Source organism: Salmo salar, chromosome ssa12 (assembly GCF_905237065.1).
Source record: "Salmo salar chromosome ssa12, Ssal_v3.1, whole genome shotgun sequence".
In the NCBI taxonomy this organism is placed as follows: Eukaryota; Metazoa; Chordata; class Actinopteri; order Salmoniformes; family Salmonidae; genus Salmo; species Salmo salar.
This window is the reverse complement of record NC_059453.1, coordinates 31,215,481-31,229,269: the sequence shown is the minus strand read 5'-3', so window position 1 is coordinate 31,229,269 and position 13,789 is coordinate 31,215,481. Positions and strand designations below refer to the sequence as shown.

General features: G+C 42.7%; 1 protein-coding gene across 2 annotated transcripts; it reads right to left on the bottom strand.

The window, feature by feature from the left end:
• Nucleotides 1–287: 287 nt before the first annotated feature.
• LOC106564941 (peptidyl-prolyl cis-trans isomerase G) lies at nt 288–13,730 on the bottom strand. 2 transcript variants are annotated; one of them, XM_014131484.2, is made up of 6 exons: nt 13,485–13,730; nt 10,668–11,379; nt 7,763–7,906; nt 1,916–4,903; nt 1,634–1,687; nt 288–1,540 (listed from the first exon to the last, which is right to left on the bottom strand). In XM_014131484.2, the coding sequence occupies exons 2-4, from the start codon at nt 11,337–11,339 to the stop codon at nt 3,377–3,379; spliced, it is 2,343 nt and encodes a 780-aa protein (XP_013986959.2). In that variant the 5' UTR covers nt 11,340–11,379; nt 13,485–13,730; the 3' UTR covers nt 288–1,540; nt 1,634–1,687; nt 1,916–3,376. The 2 variants fall into 2 exon arrangements, with proteins under 2 accessions (XP_013986959.2, XP_013986961.2); XM_014131486.2 differs by having other exon boundaries at nt 10,803–11,379.
• Nucleotides 13,731–13,789: the final 59 nt, after the last annotated feature.

The window sequence follows — 13,789 nt, the reverse complement described above, 5'->3', positions numbered from 1 at the left end:
GTGTTCGCTGTCTTATTCTGGATCTGTTCAAACAACTTGCATGCACACAACCAGTCTGAAAAATCTGAGTGCTTTGACTTGGAATCAAACAAACTCGTTTCGTTTCCAGGACCCTACTTCTAGTTAAATTTTAGTTTCATAGGATCAAAAATCCAATACTGCCATCAATAGGGCAGAATGCGAAAGTGCATGGAATTTTCTAATACAAAACCAATGGAAGTTGTCCCTGAAAAGGAATGTGAAGCTCAATGGGTTGAAGTTAATTAGAAATATTATACACTACACACTTACAATAGACAGAATATTTTATTCAAATCCTTATTTACAAAGTGAAAGATGATCTATAGAAATAGGAGGGCTGACTGCACTGGGGAATGAAACAAGGGCAGTTCTTACTTTTAGCTATCAGGCATGATAACTTACAAACATAATGCCATCAATAGTCTTTTCATCGCATTGATACACATGCACTATGCCTAGGGCCAGGAATTTTTCCTGACCACATGACCAGACCAAGTAAACTCCACGCCCTTATTTGGTTTATAAACAGGCAAATTGTCTCTGGCAGCCAAATACTCCGTCTAAATTGCAGTACGGTTCTATAAACATAAAGCCATCTACTTTCATATGCAAAATATACACTTACTCTACTGTTATTTAAGCAATAAGGCCCGAGGAGTTGTGGTATATGGCCAATATACCACGCCTAAGGACTGTTCTTAAGCACAACGCAACACGGAGTGCCTGGACACAGCCCTTAGCTGTGGTATATTGGCCATACATCAAACCCCAGAGGAGACTTATTGCTATTATAAACTGGTTACCAATGTAATTAGAGCAGTAAAACTAAATGTTTAGTCATACCCATGGAATATGGTCTGATATACCATGGCTTTCAGCCAATCAGAATTCAAGCCTCAAACCACCCAGTTTATAAAACTGTTTTTTTACGGTTGCAGCCGACAGTATTTTTCAGTGACAACGAGTTTGTGGTGTCCATCTTTCGTTTACACACAGGGTTTTGGGGATGCAGATCGGTAATTAGCACAGGTAGTCGACTCCGTCTTCTGTCCGTTTCCCGTAAACAAGCACTGTAACATGGAAATATGGCCATGTGGGAACCCTAACCCAATAAATTAGCATTTTTGTCCTGCTGATATGAAAGATAGTTCCTTATGTTCCAAAATCGGACCGCAAGCGATGCGTGTTAACGTTTAGTGCAAGGGTCGGGGCTCTTAATTAAACTCCCCCGGCCAGAAGATATTATCATCAATAGGCGCTAAAGGTACTTAGCATATATGAATGTGCTAGACCCTACCCATACCCCACACACAATACCAATAAATTACACTGAAAATAACTTCAATGCGAAGCATTTAAGGATAAGGCTAAACTTGAACAAATCCTTTGTTAGCGTCATTACAAATCTATAAATGGTTGATAGGTAAGAATGTAAGCCAACTGATGTCCATAGGGTCTGGATGGGTCAGCAGCAGGTTCTATTCTAGTGGGAGATGAGCTCATGATACCAAGTGAAGATCTGCAGAATAGAGAAACAGTTGAGATGAATGACTTGCTATAGAATACAATCATGTTCTCTTGAAACAGATGTATTTCTGGTGCTTTTACTTACAACAGCTAGCCAGGCTATGTTAGGCGTGCCCATCTTCAGGTTGAACTCTTCAAGCTGAGGAACATTTAAGAAATTCAATGTCATTAAAAGGCTTTTTGCCGTAACAAGGACAAAATGTGGTTGAATGGTGAACGCTAAGTTATAGGTAGACAAAAGGTCAACATACCCAGGTTTTTACTAAGATGAGGTTAATTCAGATAACCAAGGGAGAACTTCACTTCCATACCAAAGACATTACAATGCAATACAAATGTTAAAAATAAAAGAAAAAAAAGCACCAACCTTATTGTTCCTCCATCAATTCTCATGCCACTTGTTGTTTCTCCCCTTGTCTCCTTCTCAGCCTCTGGTTCAGAGAGGAAGCCAGGGCCCGTTACAGCCGCTTTCTCCACAGGGTCTGCTAGCAGTTTCTCGCCATCTATAATTGCGTCGTCCTCTCCTTCTCGGTCTTTCTCAGCCTTTGGTTCCAAAAGGACCTGAGGGCCCTTTACAGACACTTTCGCCACATGATCTGCAAGCAGTTTCTCCTCTTCTAACATAGAACCAGAAAGAGAGGAAGAAACTTTGTTGGGCCCTGGTTCAGAGGAAAGCCCAGAGTCATTTGTAGCCACTTGAGGAACCCCTTTCTCTGTTGTGTCTGCAAGCAGTTCCTCCCCTTCTGTCATTCCTCCCTCCCCTTCAATCTTGGGTGCTGGTTCAGAAATGGCCTCAGTGCCTTCAGCAGCTGCTTTTGCCTTTGACAGTTTCCCCCTTGTCAAATAGGTTCTGTGTACCCTTATGAATATCCCTGGGTAGTATATACCTCCTTTTTCCTCTAGTGTTTTCTTTTTTTTCTTTTTCTTGGGCCATGGTTCAGAGGGGTTCCCAGAGTCCTTTGCAGCCTCTAGAAGAGGCACTTTCTCCTTAGTGTCTACCAATGGTCTCTTCCCTTTGTACTGGAAAGCCTTTCTCCTCCTCTTTGCAAAATGCTTCTTCTTCCCTTTTATCTTGTACTGATGCCTCTTTAGACGTCTCATTAGAATCCTCATGAAGATACCTGGATACAACTTTTTTTTCTTGGGGACGATTTCAGAGGGGGCCGCAGAGTCCATTGCAGTCACCTGAGGAGCCACTTTCTCTGCAGCATCAGCATGTAGTTTCTCGCCTTCTGGTTCTTTCTTAGGCCCTGTTTCAGATGGTGCCTCCAAATTATTTGCAGCTTCCTGAGGGACCACTTCTTCAGCAGTGTCAGCATGTAGTTTCTCGCCTTCTGGTTCTTTCTTAGACCCTGTTTCAGATTGTGCCTCCAAATTATTTGCAGCTTCCTGAGGGACCACTTCTTCAGAGGAGGCCGCAGAGTCCATTGCAGTCACCTGAGGAGCCACTTTCTCTGCAGCATCAGCATGTAGTTTCTCGCCTTCTGGTTCTTTCTTAGGCCCGGTTTCAGATGCTGCCTCCAAATTCTTTACAGCTTCCTGAGGGATCACTTCTCCAGCAGTGTCAGCATGTAGTTTCTCCCCATCTATCATTGCTTCTCCTTCTTGGTCTTTCTTGGGCTCCGGTTCAAAGGGGAAGTGAGGGGCCACTTTCCCTGCTGCTTCTGCAAGCAATCGCTTTCTTTTGCGCTGGTGAGCCTTATTCCTCTTCTTCGCAAGCTGTTTCATATTATACTGAAACTTTCTTTGATGACTGTGATAACTCTTCATGAATATACCTGTGAAGAATATATTGTTTCTCCCCTTTGCTTTAATCTTGGACCCTGGTTCAGAAGGGGACTTCTTTGTCGCCATCTGAGTGGTCAATACCGCGGGGGACTTCTTTGTCACCATCTGACAGGACACCTTTCACTAGGGCTCTTTCATGCTTCTGTGCCTTTTTCTTGCGGTTGCTAGCAGGTTGGATGTATCTGCATCTCTTACGGAAGACTGCTTGAGTGCTGGCAGGCTGGGTAGATGAGAGCTGGAGGTTGCAAGCAGGCTGGGTGTATGCGTATGTCTGGTTTAAGGCTGTGGTGCCATTAGAGTAATATGGGGGGAAGTTGGTGTAGGGTGAATACCCAGGGGGGTTACGTTGGAGGGGCTTGTTACTAGGCAGCATGGCACCAGCAGGCATGATTCCAGGAAGCATGGTACCAGGAGGCATGGTACCAGGGGGATAACCCCACCCTGGAGGGAAGGCAATGGGGTAGGGGCTGCTGTGGTATGCTATATACTGAGAGCATTGGTTGGTGGAGTAGGTAGCCATCATAGATGCATGAGGATGAGAAACAGGGAATATAGGGTCCTTGGAGTATGAGTAGAGCCCAATGGAGCTTTCCCTGGGCTCATCCCCATACCTATCCCTCTCAGATCTTTCTCTGTCACAGTCTCTAGTACTAGAGTGGCTGTTCCAGTCGCTCTCGCTGTCCCAGTCTCTGGCCCTAGAGCGTTTGTCTCCGTCTCTGGTCCTTTGCAGCCACCTGCCTATATCCTTGTCTATATCTCGGTTTCTGTATCTGTCCTGGTCTCTCACTCTGTCCCGGTCTTTCTCTCGGCCTCCGTCCCTGCCTTTCTCTGGGTCTCTGTCCCTGTCTCTCTCAGATCTGTATCTGCCCCCGTCTCTCCTAGATCTGTCCCGGTCTCTCTCTCGGCCTCCGTCCCAGTCCTTCTCTGGGTCTCCGTCCCCGTCTTTATCTCGGTTCCTTTCTGATCTGTTAGTTTCTCTGACTACCAGTATGTCCTTGTCTCGCTCTCTGGTACTAGAGTGTCTGTGCCCGTCTCCCTTTCGGTTTCTCTCAGATCTGTCCCTTTCTCTGACTCTGTCATTGTCTCTGGTACTAGAGCATCTTTGCCTGTATCTCCCTCTCGTAGGACTGTCCCCTTCTCTGGCTCTGTCCCTTTTCAAGTCTCCCATCTTCCCATACAGCCTATCATTGGTCCTGTCTGTCAGCCGACCCAACTCCTCAACCCCCAAGTCCAGCCCAACGATCTCTAGCAGGGTCTGCATCCGCTCGTACCGCTGCTCATCCTCAAGCCTCACCACCTTCTCCTCAACTGGAGAAGACTTGGATCTACTGCTGGAGTCAACATGACCCTCGAGCAGAGTCGGCCAAACTTGTGGTAGCTCCTCGCCCACAATGAGTAGCTCATTTTCGTCGTTGACGATCTTTGAGAGCTTGTTGATGTCCACACCTTCATTGAGGACATTGAGGAAGCGCTGGAAGCCTGTGGCTGCTATGTCTTTCTCCTGTGTCCTGAGTGAGTGAACTGGCCTCTGAATGGTTGGATTATGTTGTTTATCATTAGGGAATACCTAACAGGAAACATATGAGGAAATATCAATGAATATCTATCCACTTCAGCTATAAACAAACTAATGCTGGGTGATTAACCAAAATTTTGCATATGTTCAATTATTTGAATACCATTTCGTTCAGTTTTTTTCTGTGAGCTCAATGCGGACATCGCACAGTTTCTCTCAAGATAAATCAGATCCAGACTGAACTGTGCGATGTAGTAGGGAATTGTAGTTTCCAACAGGCCAATATTATACATGGTTTAGCGCATAAAATGTGATAATTAAATACAATGACCATAATCCAATGCACATCTACTTGTCCGGTCTGTTTCTTTTATGCCTGCTACTGAAGAGAGAAGAATGCACAATAGCAAGGTGATATAGAGAGCAGCTGTTGCTCTGTGAGGCATCTCTGCTGAATACCAACTAGATCATGTATTTTCAGGTAGTCATAAAAGTATGCCTTATTTACTTTGAAGAACTACAAAATAGCAATTTTGTAAGACAGCATTGGCAGCAGCTCTATAGAGACGAGATGATGACTTGGAATGAAATAAAGTCATAAAATAAAACAAATGTAATATACACAACTGAAATATTTTATTAAATTAAAGTAATGTGAATAAATTATGGTTAATAAGTGATAAGCAGTAATTGGCAGTCACTACCATCATGGTACTTCTATGAATTGTTTTACTCTGTTAGAGCATTCAACCCACAATGCATTTAATGTTTAAAAAAATGAATAATCAAAACCCGAAAAAGCACTAATCGCTCAGCACTAAAACAAACAAAATGTGTTTGAGCCGCTTGCATTAATACCGCCCCATCAAACGTAACTTCATTTACGTATCGCTTACAGTGGGGGAAAAAAGTATTTGATCCCCTGCCGATTTTGTACGTTTGCCCACTGATAAAGTAAGGATCAGCCTATAATTTTAGTGGTAGTTTTATTTGAACAGTGAGAGACAGAAGAACAACAAAAATATCCAGAAAAATGCATGTCAAAAATTGTATAAATTAATTTGCATTTTAATGAGGGAAATAAGTATTTGACCCCCTCTCAATCAGAAAGATGTCTTTTATACAGGTAAAGAGCTGAGATTAGGAGCACACTCTTAAAAGGGAGTGCTCCTAACCGCAGCTTGTTACCTGTAAAAAAGACACCTGTCCACAGAAGCAATCAATCAATCAGATTCCAAACTCTCCACCATGGCCAAGACCAAAGAGCTCTCCAAGGATGTCAGGGACAAGATTGTAGACCTACACAAGGCTGGAATGGGCTACAAGACCATCGCCAAGCAGCTTGGTGAGAAGGTGACAACATTTGGTGCAATTATTCGCAAATGGAAGAAACACAAAAGAACTGTCAATATCCCTCGGCCTGGGGCTCCATGCAAGATCTCACCTCGTGGGGTTGCAATGATCATGAGAACGGTGAGGAATCAGCCCAGAACTACATGGGGGGATCTTGTCAATGATCAAGGCAGCTGGGACCATAGTCACCAAGAAAACAATTGGTAACACACTACGCCGTGAAGGACTGAAATCCTGCAGTGCCCGCAAGGTCCGCCTGCTCAAGAATACATATATATGCCCGTCTGAAGTTTGCCAATGAACATCTGAATGATTCAAAGGACAACTGGTGAAAGTGTTGTGGTCAGATGAGACCAAAATGGAGCTCTTTGGCATCAACTCAACTCGCCGTGTTTGGAGGAGGAGGAATGCTGCCTATGACCCCAAGAACACCATCTCCACCGTCAAACATGGAGGTGGAAACATTATGCTTTGGGGGTGTTTTTTTGCTAAGGGGACAGGACAACTTCACGGCATCAAAGGGACGATGGACGGGGCCATGGACCGTCTAATCTTGGGTGAGAACATCCTTCCCTCAGCCAGGGCATTGAAAATGGGTCGTGGATGGGTATTCCAGCATGACATTGACCCAAAACACACGGCCAAGGTAACAAAGGAGTGGCTCAAGAAGAAGCACATTAAGGTCCTGGAGTGGCCTAGCCAGTCTCCAGACCTTAATCCCATAGAAAATCTGTGGAGGGAGCTGAAGGTTCGAGATGCCAAACGTCAGCCTCGAAACCTTAATGACTTGGAGAAGATCTGCAAAGAGGAGTGGGACAAAATCCCTCCTGAGATGTGTGCAAACCTGGTGGCCAACTACAAGAAATGTCTGACCTCTGTGATTGCCAACAAGGGTTTTGCCACCAAGTACTAAGTCATGTTTTGCAGAGGGGTCAAATACTTATTTCCCCCATTAAAATGCAAATCATTTTATAACATTTTTGACATGCGTTTTTCTGGAATTTTTTTTTGTTATTCTGTCTCTCACTATTCAAATAAACCTACCATTAAAATTATAGACTGATCATTTCTTTGTAAGTGGGCAAACGTACAAAATCAGCAGGGGATCAAATACTTTTTTCCCTCACTGCATGTGTGCATTTCACACTACCTTTGTGTTATCATGGGCTTGCTATGTTCATCTGATTGTCACAACGAATGTATTTGGTTGCATTTTGTCAACTGCATTTTACTCAGAATGACTCATTCAGCAATGTTTGGCTTTTAGCTGGCTAGCTATGCTACAAGTCCATCTCAATGACTGTTCGCACGCTAGGTAGCAATTGATGCATCAGGTGGCTGACAGGGATAACACTAATATAGCCGTGCCATTTTAGAAAAAACTATTGGCTTATAAAAACACAAATATTATGAAGCGTACAAGTAAGTAGGCACTTCATATCCTGCGTATTTGGAAAGGGAGTCAATGGGAGAAATCAATTGCATTAATCGGGGGACATGGTTTCTTGACTTCCTTATGATACTTTTGCCGACCTCTGTTTTGTGATGGCTACATACCTCATTGTTGGGAGAGCGTCTTTGGTTCATTAAAACCTTCACTCTCAGTCTCAGAGGATGGGCCTCTTCATTTTCTAGGGGAGCTCTAATCATCAGCTCCAATGCTCGCATCTTGTTTTGTTTCTTCAGCTTGGCAGGGGTATCCTGGAGGAAAATAGAGACAATATTTTAATATGTGTAATGCGGTTGTCTCTAAATAGTGATCTAAGGTCAGTTTTTATTTACCTCAGACTCTTAATGTATGTTTATCTATCATTACATTTAATAACACGTAAAGTGAATGATTCATAATTACAGACAACCTATATAACTAACTTTGAATATCTGCAGACCACTGAAATTATAACTTGTTTTAGGAGGATGAGTTTTTAAAAAATGAAGTGTTTGAAGAACATGTTCAGCCCAGGGGTCTAGCAGTATAGCCCTTACTAGAGGTCAACCGATTAATCGGAATGGCCGATTAATTAGGGCCGATTTCAAGTGTTCATAACAATCGGTAATCGGTATTTTTGGCCACCGATTTGCCGTTTTTTTTTTTTTTACACCTTTATTTAACTAGGCAAGTCAGATTAAGAACACATTCTTATTTTCAATGACGGCCTAGGAACGGGGGTTAACTGCCTTGTTCAGGGGGGATTCGGGGATTCGTTTTTGCAACCTTCCGGTTACTAGTCCAACGCTCTAACCACCTGCCTTACATTGCACTCCACGAGAAGCCTGCATGGCAGGCTGACTACCTGTTACGTGAGGGCAGCAAGAAGCCAAGGTAAGTTGCTAGCTAGCATTAAACCTATCTTAACATAATCACTAGTTAAACTAGTATTATCATCAACCATGTGTAGTTATCTTACGTGTCCTGCATTGCATATAATCGATGCGGTGCCTGTTCATTTCTCATCAAATCACAGCCTACTTCGACAAACGAGTGATGATTTAACAAGCGCATTTGCGGAAAAAGCACTGTCGTTGCACCAATGTACCTAACCATAAACATCAATGCCTTTTTTTAAAATCAATACACAAGTATATATTTTTAAACCTGCATATTTAGTTAATATTGCCTGCTAACATGAAATTGTGTCACTGCTCTTGCGTTCATTGCACGCAGAGTCAGGGTATATGCAACAGTTTGGACCGCCTGGCTCGTTGCGAACTAATTTGCCAGAATTTTCCGTAATTATGACATACCATTGAAGGTTGTGCAATATAACAGGAATATTTAGACTTAGGGATGCCACCTGTTAGATAAAATACGGACCGGTTCTGTATTTCACTGAAAGAAAAAAACATTTTGTTTTCGAGATGATAGTTTCCGGATTCGACCATATTAATGACCTAAGGCTCGTATTTCTGTGTGTTCATTATATTATAATTAAGTCTATGATTTGATAGAGCAGTCTGACTGAGCGATGGTAGGCACCAGCAGGCTCGTAAGCATTCATTCAAACAGAATTTCGTGCATTTTGCCAGCAGCTCTTCGCAATGCATTGCGCTGTTTATGACTTCAAGCCTTTCAACTCCCAAGATTAGGCTGGTGTAACCGATGTGAAATGGCTAGCTAGTTAGCGGGTGCGCGCTAATAGCATTTCAAACGTCACTCGCTCTGAGACTTGGAGTAGTTGTTCCCCTTGCTCTACATGGGTAACGCTGCTTTGTGGGTGGCTGTTGTCGATGTGTTCCTGGTTCGAGCCCAGGTAGGAGCGAGGAGAGGGACGGAAGCTATACTGTTACACTGGCAATACTAAAGTGCCTATAAGAACATCCAATAGTCAAAGGTATATGAAATACAAATCGTATAGAGAGAAATAGTCCTATAATTCCTATAATAACTACAACCTAAAACTTCTTACCTGGGAATATTGAAGACTCATGTTAAAAGGAACCACCAGCTTTCATATGTTCCCATGTTCTGAGCAAGGAACTTAAACGTTAGCTTTCTTACATGGCACATATTGCACTTTTACTTTCTTCTCCAACACTTTGTTTTTGCATTATTTAAACCAAATTGAACATGTTTCATTATTTATTTGAGGCTAAATTGATTTTATTGATGCATTATATTAAGTTAAAATAGGTGTTCATTCAGTATTGTTGTAATTGTCATTATTACAAATAAAAATAAATAAAAAACGGCTGATTAATCGGTATCGGCTTTTTTTTGGCCCTCCAATAATCGGTATCGGTGGTGAAAAAAACAAAAACATAATCGGTCGACCTCTAGCCCTTACCCACCTTGCGTCTTATTTCCCGACCCTAGATTGTGCCTGTTTGGTGACACTTTTCCCACTTCGGAGGGACTTTCCGTGGTTGGTAGATGGTTGATTCGCCGAGCAGTGCCCAGGAAATAATTAAATTCAATTGATGGATGCTACCCCCCTCCCCTCCAAATCAAACATGGATTCCAATTTCTGTTATTGCTTTGCGCGCACACCTGTGTTTCTCCCACCTGTTTGGCCTAACTAATCAGCCTCTCAATACGGGCGACATGCTGCAACAGACAGGAAGTAGAAATGGAGTGTGTGCGAGCAAACATTTGAGCAAACATTGAAATCCATCTTTGATTAATAGTAATTTCAGCGTGACTTAACTTGAACGCTACTCCAATGTCACGCCCCAAGACGGAACGTTAAATAAATGTACTTAAACGTTATTAACTGTATACATGACGGCGAGCTTGTAGGGCTACAACGTCAACATGAACATAATGATTTATAGAATAAATTATGGATAATTCGACCCAAATCTAGATTTTTGCATGAACTATTCCTTTAATTCAAATTTAATTCTGCTTCCTGTGGGGTGTGACCAATTAAAATCCAATACTTTTATGGGAATTAAAGACCAATTACCAATTCAGAATTGAACCCTACCCTGATTAATAAATATTGAACTAATAGGTACATACCTTACGAGGTAGGTACCGCACCGGTGTTCTTCTGAGCTTACTCAGAATGTCTAGCACCCTCCGTTTAAGAGGTAGGCATATGCGTGATGACTGGTCTGTGACATTACTGTATCTTTGGAATGTTGTATTGTTCACCTTCCTCTGTTTAGACATGCCCTTCGCTGTTGCGGATGCAGTCTGTGTTTCAGGCATGTCCTTAGCTCCGCGTTTAACTTTTTGCATAGCAAGAACAGCTTTCTTGCGAGCTATCTTTTCCTCTATGACCTTCAGCTCCTTCTTCTTACGAGCGAGCTCCAGGTCCTCTACACTGAGGTCCACAGTATCTCCATCTGTGTCTGGGGAGAAGGGAGCACTGCTACCCCTCAATGAGCCTTTGCCCCAGTCTCTGGATGATGGGTCCATGATGTAGCTCATAGCAGAGGAAGCGCCATACTCCTTCCCACCTTCTCTAGTCCTCCTCATGCTGGAGTAGTCACTGTAGGGCTTTCGGGGCATAGCCTGGCCATTGCCTCTCTTCTCAAGGCTATCGTCCCATTGTCCTGAGCTCGGTCCTCCGTACTCCCTCCGCCGACTGTACCTCTCCGGTTCTCCATACTCCCTCCGCTGACTGCATTTCTCTGGTTCTCCATACTCCCTCTGGTGACTGTGCTTCTCTGGATCCATTGGGTACATTCTGCCAAGGTGCCTGAGCTGGGCTGATACTCCAGGTTCACTGCAGAGAATAAAGAGGTGCTGAACTGTACTGTGTGTCTGGGTGACAACTATATAAACACTAACGTTAAGTATGTGATGAATATAAACATGTTTGCTGTTGATTATGGATGTATTGGATGTTATTTGCCCATATATGCATGTTCAAGGCAAGACATCACTAAAGACTTAAACGAATTAACAGGCTTCTAAACAAACAAGTTGAGTTCCAATATATACAGTTGAAGTCAGAAATGTACATACACTTAGGTTGGAGTCATTAAAACTTGTTTTTCAACCACTCCACAAATTTGTTGTTAAGAAACTATAGTTTTGGCAAGTCGGTTAGGACATCTACTTTGTGCATGACAAGTAATTTTTCCAACAATTGTTTACAGATTATTTCACTGTATCACAATTCTATTTGGTCAGAAGTTTACATACACTAAATTGACTGTGCATTTAAACAGCTTGGAAAATTCCAGAAAATTATGTCATGGCTTTATAAGCTTCTGATAGGCTAATTGACATCATTTGAGTCAATTGGCGGTGTACCTGTGGATGTATTTCAAGGCCTACCTTCAAACTCAGTGCCTCTTTGCTTGACATCATGGGAAAATCAAAAGAAATCAGCCAAGACCTCAGAAAAAAATTGTAGACCTCAAGTCTGGTTCATCCTTGGGAACAATTTCCAAACGCCTGAAGGCACCACGTTCATCTGTACAAACAATAGTACGCAAGTATAAACACCATGGGACCACGCAGCCGTCATACTGCTCAGGAAGGAGACGCGTCCTGTCTCCTAGAGATGAAAATACTTTGGTGCGAAAAGTGCAAATCAATCCCAGAACAACAGCAACGGACCTTGTGAAGATGCTGGAGGAAACCGGTACAAAAGTATCTATATCCACAGTAAAACGAGTCCTATATCGACATAACCTGAAAGGCCGCTCAGCAAGGAAGAAGCCACAGCTCCAAAACCGCCAGACTACGGTTTGCAACTGCACATTGGGACAAAGAAAGTACTTTTTGGAGAAATGTCCTCTGGTCTGATGAAACAAAAATAGAACTGTTTGGCATAATCACCATCGTTATGTTTGGAGGAAAAAGGGGTAGGCTTGCAAGCCGAAGAACACCATCCCAACTGTGAAGCACGGGTGTGGCAGCATCATGTTGTGGGGGTGCTTTGCTGCAGGAGGGACTGGTGCACTTCACAAAATAGATGGCATCATGAGGGAGGAAAATTATGTGGATATATTGAAGCACCATCTCAAGACAGTCAGGAAGTTAAAGATTGGTCGCAAATGGGTCTTCCAAATGGACAATGACCCCAAGCATACTTCCAAAGTTGTGGCATAATGGCTTAAGGACAACAAAGTCAAGGTATTGGAGTGGCCATCACAAAGCTCTGACCTCAATCCTATAGAACATTTGTGGGCAGAACTGAAAAAGCGTGTACGAGCAAGGAGGCCTACAAACCTGACTCAGTTACACCAGCTGTGTCAGGAGGATGGGCTAAAATTCACCCAACTTATTGTAGGAAGCTTGTGGAAGGCTACCCGAAACGTTTGACCCAAGATAAACAATTTAAAAGCAATGCTACCAAATACTAATTGAGTGTATGTAAACTTCTGACCCACTGGGAATGTGATTAAAGAAATAAAAGCTGAAATAAATCAGTCGCTACTATTATTCTGACATTTCACATTCTTAAAATAGTGGTGATCCTAACTGACCTAAGACCGGTATTTTTTTACGAGGATGAAATGTCAGGAATTGTGAAAAACCCAGTTTAAATGTATTTGGCTAAGGCGTATGTAAAATTTCCGACCTCAACAGTAGGTAGTTGCATTTGTCTTCTATAATGCTTGTACGTTATTGTTCTGAATGTCAGCTGAAATGTGCAAGCGTTAGCCAGCTAACGTTAACTATAGCTAACTACCTAGCTAGTTTGTAATGTAATTTTCAGAGCAGCCTGGCATATACCTTGCTAGCTAACGTCTGTAAATGCAAGCATGCCAGATAGAATATCGACAAATACATTCAATTGCCACATTGAAATAGTTACATTGCACATTTTCCATAATAAGTGGTGGAAAACATTGACTATAGCTAGTGATTGTTTACCTCGAGTCTGCCCCCTTCTCCTGCGCTGATTCTACCCTCGCGCAGGTCTTTGTGTTCGCGGTCTCATTCTGGATATTGTGGTGTCAAACAATTAGCATACCAGTCTCTCTTAAAAATCGGAATGCTTTGACTTTCATATCAATTATATAGATTAGGTTAAATTTGTTACAACGGCAACTGGTCAACCAACAAACTCGTTTCCTGTCTATTGGTCTATGATTTCAGTTTCATAGGATCGACATTCCTATACTGCCACCAATTGAACGGAGTGCGAAGAGCATGGCATTTTCTAATACCAAACCAAT